We start from the raw sequence: 11,240 nt of genomic DNA, 5'->3' as shown, positions 1-11,240 counted from the left end.
TCACCCTATAAATCTACTCCAGCCCCTACCTAGCCAATCTCCGGTGTCCCGTGGGGCCGTTATCCTCTGAAGTGTTCCCACTCTGATCTTCAAAGGTTCATTCCAGGGAGAAGGCTCCCCTCATGGCTCCCTCACTATTCCGTTGTCGATGCTATTGCTGCTCCGCTCTCTGTGCTCCCTGAGCTCCATATCGACACACTGCCAGAAACCAAACTGACTGATGCCTTTCTTTGACCCATCAATCTACTACTGGCTCTAGGCTAAGAAAACATTTTCTTTCAACAGACCAGGGCCAATTGACCCCAACCTCTGCCCTCTACTGTGTTTGAATAAAATGTGTTCTTTTCCTGGAGAGAATAGTCTCTCCTCCAAGATGTTTATTGAGGTCTCACTGAACACTGAGGGGTGGGGTCTGTTTAGAATTACAATACCAAGATGAGCCTGGTCATCTTGGTATTGGGGCGGCAGGTATCCTAGAGGTTAGAGAGGCCGGCCAGCAATTGGAAAAAGTATGTCTTCTTCAGTCTCGCTTACACACTGTCTCTCTCTCTCACACTGTCACATACAGACAGAGCTGGATCAGGAGAAAGGGTTGGAGATGAGGAAGTGGGTTCTGTCAGGTATCCTGGCCAGTGAGGAGACATATCTCAGCCACCTGGAGGCTACCTTACTGGTGAGAAAGACGCATCTCGTTGTGGTGGTTGTGGTGGTGGTGGTGTTAGTTGAACAACCTTTGGACACACACACACGCAAACACACACGCAAACACACACACACACACACGCACGCACGCACACACACACACACACACACACACACACACACACACACACACACACACACAGTAATCCTTGTCTTGTATTGCCCGTCCCAGCCTATGAAGCCTCTGAGAGCAGCAGCCACCACCTCTCAGCCGATGCTCACCATCCAGCAGATAGAGACCATCTTCTTCAAGGTGCCAGAGCTCCATGAGATTCACAAGGACTTCTATGATGCCCTGCTACCCAGAGTTGAGCAGTGGAGCCAACTCCAGTGTGTAGGCGACCTCTTCCAGAAACTGGTGAGTGAGCATGTGCAGAACTAGAAAAAAAGCGATTTTTGTTCACAAATGACTCGTCCAGATTCTTTTGTTCCCTTGTTTGGCACCTAGATCTCGTAGCCTCAGACTAATATCTGAGTAAGCAGAAGTTAGTCTAGTCAGTCATTTTCAGAGACACTTGATCGTATCTCCACCACTGTAGATTTCTTTTGATCATTAATATCACAGGAGAGAGGGAGAGTAAAGGGTGTAAAATGAGGGAATTAAAGACTGGCTGTAACATGAAGTGGATGCTGGACCGCACATGTGAGCAGACTGCCTGGAGTCGTCTCCCGCACAGATGAAAGCCTTGCTTTACCACATGACAGACAGTAAAGGAGGACAAAACACTCTAAAAGGCTCCTGACTGTAAAGGTTGCCTCACTATTACAGTATAGAAGAATAAGATGCATGACACGCACGCACACACACACACACACACACACACACACACACACACACACACACACACACGCACGCACGCACGCACTTACACACACACACACACACACACACACGCACACACACACACACACACACACACACACACACACACACACGCACACACACACACACACACACACACACACACACACACATACACACACACACACACACACACGCACACACACACGCACACACACACACACACGCACACACTCAATGGTTAGATTGTATAGGACTAAGAGGGGGGTTTATATTTACATACTGTTTATATTTACATACTGTCCCTCGTCTGATCTCTATTGCTCTATTCAATAGAGTCTATTGCACTCACTGTGCGGTGTCAAAGGCAAAACAGATCTACTCTAGTATGACATGACCCTAGGGCAGCCATACCATAGTTACTAGTACATGGACTAACAGCAAGTTAACTTCTACACAAAAGACTTAATCTTATCTCTCCTCTCTCTCTCACCACTAAAGGCCAGCCAGCTTGGAGTGTACAGGGCCTTTGTGGATAACTATAAGGTTGCTGTGGAGACGGCAGACAAGTGTTGCCAGGCCAACATACAGTTTGCAGAAATATGTGAGGTATGTATCGTGCCAGCAGGATAGGAGATTGTGTGGCGGGCCTAGTGTTTGATGTTATACAGCTGCTTTGGGTTGAAGTGGACACCATAGGCACCGGTAACACTTCTCAGGCCCCATATGTTCCTCTTGTTCCAGAGCTGTTTCTTCGTGTGGTGTTTGGTTATGAAGTTGTGGTAGTACTGTGATTTGTTGAGATGTTGAGATGCGGTGTTGTTTTTGGACTCACTCATGTGGCCCTTCCGGTTTTTCCGTCAGAACCTTAAGGTCAGGAGCGCAAAGGAATGCAAAGACCAGGCAGCCAAAAATTCACTGGAAAGTGAGTCGATTTTGTCTTTGTACTGTTCAAGGCTTTTTTGGAAAACAGAATGATAAAGGTTTCAGACAGAGGTGTGCATAAGTGACTTATTGCCTTGGTGTCGCTAGTTCTATCTTGCCATGGCCTGTCTACAGCATGTATGCCCCTCTCCTCCACAGCCCTGCTATATAAACCAGTTGACAGAGTCACCCGCAGCACTCTTGTTCTGCATGTAAGTCAAACCTCCATTCAAAACTCCTTTCACTTCCTCTTTCAGTTTGAGGTATTTTTTTCTGCGATTCAATATGATTCACACCTTTTAAAAGGATATGTCACAAAGGAATGCCAATTCCCCTTCTCTGTGTCTAAATCCAGGACTTGTTGAAACACACGCCCTCCAGCCATCCAGACTACCCGCTGCTGCAGGACGCCCTGCGCATCTCTCAGAACTTCCTCTCCAGCATCAACGAGGAGATCACCCCGCGCCGGCAGTCCATGACAGTCAAGAAGGGAGAGGTCAGTTGGACATATGCCATGTCACTGCATCTCCCCATGGATTAAATGCCCATGACTTCATGACCTAATGTTATTTTCCCTTTCCAAAGTAGATTACATTGTGAACTCACTAAATGCTTGTTGTGATTAGATTGAATTGCAGTGTAGCTTGTGGCTCTATTTCTCCTCACACAAAGCCTTCAATGGAGGAAGAGGTCACAGCAGGAGGGGGGGGACAGGCTGTTCCTTCCCTCCGTAGACCACTTGTTCCTGCTGCCAAGGACAAATCCAGTGGTTTGACAAGTAGGCACAGAGAGGGACTGGCCCTGGGACTCTCTGGCCCTTGTTTTCACTCTAGCTGCATCTCATTTTGACACTTTGGTGTCACAAGCAAAACAGTGACCCACCATAGAGGTTATGTCTGAAGAAGTCATTGTTCCAGTGTGTGTTCCCTGTAGTTTATTTCTAGGTTCGGTTGCATGGTGAGATAAGAGGTTCATTGGCATCAGAGGGTTGTATTGGTAAATCGGTGTCTCAGATCCTGTCTACTGACAGTAAAAACGAGAATGGTGTGTCTGGAAACTGTAATTAAAACTGGACGGTGAGTCAAATTCTTGCTGACTCATCTCTGCCTGTCTGGTTTATTAGTAGAGGAAGTGGAGCGTAGAGGAAGGTACTGACAAAGTTGTAAAAACAGAGAGGCCAAAGGGGTCTCCACGATTCAGACCAGGAAAGCCCACCGCCTACAGTCCGTCTCTGCTGTGGCTCGCCCACTCGCATCCTACTCTCCACTCTCTGAAGTCTGTTTCCCAGAAATGACTTGCAGTATGTCTTATCAAGCATCTGTCCACCCTTCCGCGTCAGGCACGTACTTGCGTTCCCTCACCCCTCATAACACCCACAGAACTCTGATTCAGATGACCTGATTGAGAACTTCCTCTATTGTTGCTGGAAACATGCCCGCTTTGTCCATTCAGACCTCTTCTCTCACCGACTTCTTATCATACATAGACAGGAGAATGGATCTGAATATGGAGTTATTTCTAACTATCATATAAGTTGTCATGTCACTTAGCCTAAATTCAAATGGTAATTCAACAGGATATTTGTGGTCTTTACAGGTTTGCCCATGACCACAAATGCATCTAGCATTTACCCATGACCACATTTTGTCATGTTTTATATGTGTGACAGAAGTTCAGTATGTGTGTAATAGCTGTGATGATTGAAATCCAGTGTTTTGTTTAGTTAGGCCTCTCCTACTAGTTTTGTCAGCAGATGTGTCAAAATGGAGGGTGCAGATGGTAGAAACAGATGCCAGTGTCAATAGAGGAATCGTGATTTCTGAAGGCCCTATCTTGGTGGAGTTCTCCTTGTTTTTGTTGAAATGTGGTTATGATGGTTTAGTAGAGTCCCATATGGTAGTATAAATAACAGCTTTCAGCCCAGGGGTCAAAGGTCAGAATAAACAATGCAGGCAGCCACAACTCTACTCTGGCCACAGGAAGACCAGATTCACCGCATCAGTCATCAACATCCGACTGGACTGGCTGGAAAGGGAGGGTTACAGGGCGGTTCCTGGAATTAGAATCCATTCCCGAAAACACTGGCACTTTAAAAACAAAGCCTCTCATTGATCTGACACTCTAAATTAACACTTACAGAGATGTAGCTCGAGTCGGAAAGGCATGGAGGTTTAAATTCCAAGAAGTGTGTTATTATTGTGCAGAGACAACAACATTGTTTCAGTTTGGGTCATTGGGGAAACTTCCAGTTAGAAGTATTGATCTTACTGATGGTCCTATCAAGGGCAGGTCAGGGCACATTCATCAAATACCATCTCAACTGAAGACCCATAATTACATGTAACATGCGGTTGACATGTGTCATGTGATAATTAAACAGCAGGGTCAGTTTTGTTCCTAATCTGTGTTTTGTCAACAGAGGACTGGATGAATGAGGGGGGCAACTGCCTGGGGAGCAGCTCACATTGGCTGACTGTGATGGGAACAAATAAATCACACTTAAATCATTGTTCATTAGGGACAACAGTCACTGTACTTAATGCAATAATACCTGTTGTCAAGGATGTATGTGACATGATAAGCATCTAACCTTGGGATGATGTTGGATCCGTATTCTAATGAATGAATGAATGAATGGACTTTATTGTCATTGCTACAGTACAGGTACCAAACAACGAAATTTAGGAAAATAATGTGAAATGTTCAGCTATCCTGCGCATGCCATTGTTTTGTTTGTTTTGGTGTCTGGCACTGAAACAATAAACATTTGCATAACACCAGAAAACACCATCTAGCGCCTCCAAAACTGTGCCGTAATCATATTCAGAAATTAGGTTACTAGGCAAATTCCTCGGAAATGTGCCTATGTTTGTGGAGAAATTAACTGGTATTAACAAATGGCATGAGAGTGTAACAAGACTCATAATTATTATTATAATCAATGTGATTTCCCATTTTTCTCTTGTAGAACCGGCAGCTGTTAAGGGACCGCTTCATGGTGGAGCTAGTGGAGGGCTCCAGGAAGCTTCGCCACGTCTTCCTCTTCACAGATTTAATGCTCTGTACCAAGCTGAAGAAACAAACTGCAGGGTGAGATTATGCTGGGCATTATCTTCTGATATTATTCTTTATTACCTCTTCCTGCTTGATTCAGATTCACTGTTTTTTTTGCATATGACATTTCTGTGTCATGTTTCTCTCCTGTATCTGGTGTTTGATGGTTCCTCCCTGTACCTATTGTATGTCTTCAGGAAAGGTCAGCAGTATGACTGTAAGTGGTACATCCCACTGTCGGACCTCACCTTTCAGACCATCGAGGACTCTGACTGCTCCCCCATCCCTCGGGTCCAGGACGAGGAGGTTGACACCATGAAGATTAAGATCTCCCACCTCAAGAATGACCTCCAGAGAGAGAAGGTGAAAATGAGAGACAGTAGAACAAAATAAATCCCCAGGGCTGAATTGTACAGTATTGTTGTGGCATCACAATATAAGGAGCCGAGGAGCCGGCAGTGGCAGTATATTCTTTAATTTATAAAATATATTTGTCTTTATCTGCAGAGAACCACTAAAGGAGGAAAGGCGATCGAGCGATTGAGGAAAAAACTTTCGGAGCAGGAGTTTCTGCTGCTGCTCATGTCCCCCAGCATGGCCTTCAGGGTGGCTAACAGGAACGGAAAGGTGAGTCTGTTACTGTGTATAGCTGGGCTTCACACAGAATCAATGGCGTAAGAGACAGGGGGGAACCCTCGTTCTAGCGTAACCTGTGTCACATGAACTACCTGTCTGGTCGACTGCAGGACTTTTGTTTTCGAAAAAACAAGTTGCCGGTTTAGTCACAGGATATTATACTTTGAAAGGCCTCCACACGCTACTGGCAGCGTTGGCTTCAGCAACATCATTAGCCTACTCGCCTATGTGTCTATGTGTGTATGTGTGTATGTGTGTATGTGTGTATGTGTGTGTGTGTGTGTGTGTGTGTGTGTGTGTGTGTGTGCGTGTGTGCGCGCATGTGTGTGTGTAAGTGGATGTGTGTGTGTGTGTGTGTGTGTGTGTGTGTGTGTGGATGTGAGTGGGTATGTGTGAGTATGTGTGTGTGTGTGTGAGTGTGTGTGTGTGTGTGTGTGTGTGTGTGTGTGTGTGTGGATGTGAGTGTGTGTGTGTGTGTATGTGTGTGTGTATGTGTTTGTGTATGTATGTGTGTGTGTGTGTGTGTGTGTGTGTGTGTGTGTGTGTGTGTGTGTGTGGATGTGAGTGTGTGTGTGTGTGTGTGTGTGTGTGTGTGTGTGTGTGTGTGTGTGTGGATGTGAGTGGGTATATGTGTGTGTGTGTGTGTGTGTGTGGATGTGAGTGGGTATGTGTGTGTGTGTGTGTGTGTGTGTGTGTGTGTGTGTGAGTGTGAGTGTGAGTGTGAGTGTGAGTGTGAGTGTGAGTGTGAGTGTGTGTGTGTGTGTGTGTGTGTGTGTGTGTGGATGTGGATGTGAGTGGGTATGTGTGTGTGTGTGTGTGTGTGTGTGTGTGGATGTGAGTGGGTATGTGTGTGTGTGTGTGTGTGTGTGTGTGTGTGTGTATATGTATGTACCGGTATGTGTGTGTGTGTGTGTGTGTGTGTGTGTGTGTGTGTGTTTGTATGTGTATGTGTATGTGTATGTGTATGTGTATGTGTATGTGTATGTGTATGTGTATGTGTATGTGTATGTGTGTGTGTGTGTGTTGATTGATTTACATTATGATGATATATTCATCATGTCTCAAAATCATATTGTATCTTATCTTACTTACCATCTTCTCTTATCTTATCTTAGTACTACCTCTACTATACTACTTGTTCAAAATATATCAATAATAATTCAACACATAAGTTCAGTCCATTCAAAGTGGAGGAGGGGTCAAGCTGTCAATCAGAGGGTGAGGGACCCAAGTCTCAGACACAGGAAGTCCATCTCCTCAGCCAAATCTGGAACCCCGGAAACGACTTCCTGTTTCTGCCTTTTCCTTGGAGGCTCCACCTCCACCTCCTCCTCCTCCTCCACCTCCACCTCCTCCTCCTCTTCCTCCTCCATAAGTCTGGCCTTCCTCTTCTTCAGCAATGCTACTGAACGAATGAAGGCCTCTCTATCTCTCTGGTGGTCGCTCAAAGCCCTGGACATCAGTCCCTTGTAGATGTGGACCAGACGACCCTTATCCTGCTCAGACAGGTTGTGGTCGTACATGGTCTCGTAGCAGTGGTGCTGGAGCACGGTCATGTTGTGTCTGAACCGCTGCTCCCAGTTCAGCCAGGTGTCCCAGGGTGGGAGACCAGGGGCGGCTGCCTGCACAGGTGTGTGAGGCTGAGGAGAGGGAGGCTGTAGAAGAAGTCATGATAAATTTCTGAATAATTCTTGTTACAATGTAATTTCTTCACAAATTATGCAGTTTTACAAATACTTAGAGAGTTGTAGAGAGTTTATGGCGAGAGAGAGGTACTCACTGGAGATGTGAGCCGAGGCTTGGTTGCACACCTGCCTCCCTCCCCTGCAGCAGAGAGCACCTGGAGTGTGGCAGAACGGTCAACTTGTTGAGTATAGATGCCCATTTTTTTAAAATGTGGAATTTTAGCTTGTAGAAATAAGTCACAGGTCTAGACTTGGGGTTGTAGCCACCAAAACTGAATTCCATTCAACATTGCTGCCTATCAACCAAACATTCTAATCTCAAACATTCTGCTGAAGTTGCTATGATTGATTGTGACATCAACATAGTAATTGCATCTTTATAATTCTTAGTTTCTATGGCAATGAGTCAAATGTGTATATTTTCAAATCATATTTTGCGCTCAGCAACCAAACATTCTAAACTCAGAGATTCTAAATGATTGTGATGGCATCAAATCTACAGTGTGTGTGTATGTGTGTATGTGTGTATGTCAGGGTATCCGCGGTCTCTTGAAAAGTATTAAAAGTTGATGAATCAATTTTGGGAAAATCAAGACCCTTAATAAGTATTAATAAGTCTTATCACGATTTTATGAGGTCTTGAATTTTGTTGGTATTTTTCTGAATTAGACTCTGTCCAAAGAGTTTGAGTCCTAAACATTTTTTGTAAAAGTTCGTGAATGTATTAGTTTTATAAAAAAACAACCGGAAATTCTGTTGTATGATAGTGGTCTAGTGAAGTCTATTGCAAACTAAAACTGTTAAGTTAAAGGTGTCACTGATGTAAACGGTTACAGCTTGAAGTGGTGGTGAAGTCTATTGACACGGTCTTTAAAAAGTCTTAGAAAGGTATTGAAATTAACCTCAAGATTCCTGTATATACCCTGTAATAATAATAATAGCTATTATGTTTTTATATCACGTATTTGCACTTCTGGATACATGCTAAACTGCATTTCGTTGTCTGGTACTCTGCAATGACAATAAAGTTGAATCTAATCTAATCTAATCTAATAGATAGCGGGACACTGTCGATACTCATCTGTCTGAGAACTCACCAGACAGGTAGTTCATGTGACACGGGTTGCGGTAGAATGACAACACCTGTCATGAGAGTATGCAGCCACACTGGTATTCAGTACAGTATTAATGGCCCTAAGACTGATTGGATTGTAGCAGAGTAAGTACCCCTCTGCAAAGCCCCCCTCAGCCATGTCATTTGCTTCAATTGTATGTGTCTGTATTTTCTTGTCTGTATCCTTTTTTCAAAAGTCACTAGAAATGTAATCTAATCTAATTTTCAATTTCATTTCATTTAAAAGCTTTTTTTATTTTATTTTTAAGAATCTTCCCTGGGGTGCATGACCCTGGACCACCCTAGCAAAAGTTGTCCCCCTCATATCCAGCTGACTCCTCTACCTTGCACAGAATAAATTATTAATTAAATAATGATTTATTAATGATAATGATTGATTTAATAATTAAATGATTTTATTATGTCTCTGGGGTTTCTATATAATCTTCACCTGCCAGTGGCAGGTTTATCCTGTGTACAACATTATAGCATGTTCTTGGATATGCTGCCCCCTACTGGTGTAAAGATGTGGCACTGACTATGGAGGGACTGTATTGTTGCAAAGGCAGTCCAGGTAGTCTACTCTGTTGCATACATCCACAGAACAGGGATACATGTTGCTGCTCTGTGTTCGTTTCAGGGTTTCACGTTCCTGATATCCTCGGATTACGAGCGAGCGGAATGGAGGGAAACCATCCGGGAGCAGCAGAAGAAGTGTGAGTGTTCTGGAACACACCTCCAGCATCGACACGGTGCTGACGCCCATGATTAAACTGTGGATTGTTTTGAATCCCTGCCTCTCGTAACTTTGTTTTCTTCTCTAGGTTTCAAAAGCTTCTCCCTGACATCTGTGGAGCTGCAGATGCTCACTAATTCATGTGTGAAGCTTCAGACCGTCCATACCATCCCAATGACCATGAATAAAGACGGTAGGCCGTCAGAAGACACTACTGTCAGACTTTCGTGCTCCCTTGTCATGTATGAATAGGAGCAGTTCTCACGGCTCAGTTCTCTCTCCTCTCTCTTTAGATGATGAATCTGCTGGACTCTACGGCTTTCTGAATGTCATCGTTCACTCTGCATCAGGGCTTAAACAGAGCTTGAGTAAGTGATTCAGATAGGGCTTTGTTTTTAGGTTTATTTGGGACAATCACTGTTAGTGACTGTCACTGTTAGTGAGAGAGAACTAGGTCATCATTGTAAAAAAATAAAATAATGTTTTGCTCTTAAGTACTTACCTAGCTAGATAGGTTAAATAAATGATAATCATAATGGGTTGGTTGGGCTTCTGTAGCCACCACGTCCTGTGTCAATCCCATTTACTGTATCAGGCTCCTTTCGGGCTATCACCTGCCAGTCAGCAGGCATAGGACAGTTGTTTGGAAACTGAACTGGGATTAGCCAGCAGGAACACTGTGTTCCGACTGGGATGATTAAAGCCCCTGTGCCCCAGAGCTATGCACTCTCATATTCTCTTTGTTTGTAATAAAGTGAAGAGACTACTGGTGTTAACAGACAGACATGGTAATCCAGATGTCAACTTTCTCCAGACCGAGAGCCTTTATTGTTACTCACTAGATTAAGAGGATGTTGCTGCTTTAATGGTGAAGATTGTCAAGTGCGGTTTAAAAAGTGTAAGGAGCACTTCAGCTGGGTGTCTAGTCCTCACTTGGATCCGCTGTGTTATCCTAGCTATGCTAACCTTCACTAACCTTAACTTCCCACTCATCTTCCAAACAGATCTCTACTGCACCCTGGAGGTGGATTCCTTCGGCTACTTTGTGAACAAAGCCAAGACGCGTGTTTACAGAGACTCCATAGAACCCAACTGGAATGAGGTGAGGGTGCCATGTATTTGTCATGACTCAGCTGGTCTGTTCAGTACTGGTCTATACTGGTAGTGTACTGGTCCATGGGATTCATGTGGAGTCTTTGTGTTTTCTTGCAGGAGTTTGAGATAGAGCTGGAAGGCTCTCAGTCTCTGAGGTTAATGTGCTACGAGAAGTGCTACAACAAAGCCAAGCAGAGCAGAGATGACGGAGAGAACACAGACAAGATCATGACCAAAGGACAGATACAGGTGAGGGGATGAGGCCTGATATCCTGCACTACTAAAATAATGGCTAGTGATATTGACAGGACAAACAATTGCCATGGCAGCATTTGAACAACTTAACTTGCCTGTGTTGCCCGACAACAGTGATGCAGATCGATTGTCAACTCCAATAGATCCAGAATGGTGAGAGTGACTTGGACTGGAATGCTAACTCTGATAGCTTTTGTGGCTAATCCTACCATGTTGGTGACCCTATGGTGTTGGGAA

At 44.4% G+C, this 11,240-nt stretch overlaps 1 protein-coding gene across 1 annotated transcript in view; it reads left to right on the top strand.

The window, feature by feature from the left end:
- Positions 1-11,240, top strand: part of LOC308158451 (breakpoint cluster region protein) — a gene marked incomplete at its 5' end in the record, with an annotated part of 28,652 nt that overhangs the window by 12,978 nt on the left and 4,434 nt on the right. Inside the window, 14 exons of the mRNA XM_080532072.1 lie at positions 569-673; positions 875-1,060; positions 2,006-2,113; positions 2,369-2,429; positions 2,588-2,640; positions 2,784-2,924; positions 5,397-5,518; positions 5,680-5,845; positions 5,990-6,109; positions 9,558-9,633; positions 9,742-9,846; positions 9,947-10,021; positions 10,658-10,755; positions 10,866-10,997. Coding sequence (XP_080388198.1) covers positions 569-673; positions 875-1,060; positions 2,006-2,113; positions 2,369-2,429; positions 2,588-2,640; positions 2,784-2,924; positions 5,397-5,518; positions 5,680-5,845; positions 5,990-6,109; positions 9,558-9,633; positions 9,742-9,846; positions 9,947-10,021; positions 10,658-10,755; positions 10,866-10,997 — 1,548 coding nt within the window. The remainder of the gene's footprint in view (positions 1-568; positions 674-874; positions 1,061-2,005; positions 2,114-2,368; positions 2,430-2,587; positions 2,641-2,783; positions 2,925-5,396; positions 5,519-5,679; positions 5,846-5,989; positions 6,110-9,557; positions 9,634-9,741; positions 9,847-9,946; positions 10,022-10,657; positions 10,756-10,865; positions 10,998-11,240) is intronic.

This window comes from Nansenia antarctica (genome assembly GCF_963989245.1).
Source record: "Nansenia antarctica genome assembly, chromosome: 5".
NCBI classification, from domain to species: domain Eukaryota; kingdom Metazoa; phylum Chordata; class Actinopteri; order Argentiniformes; family Microstomatidae; genus Nansenia; species Nansenia antarctica.
The sequence above is the reverse complement of the archived record's forward strand: the minus strand, read 5'-3'. Positions and strand labels throughout refer to the sequence as shown.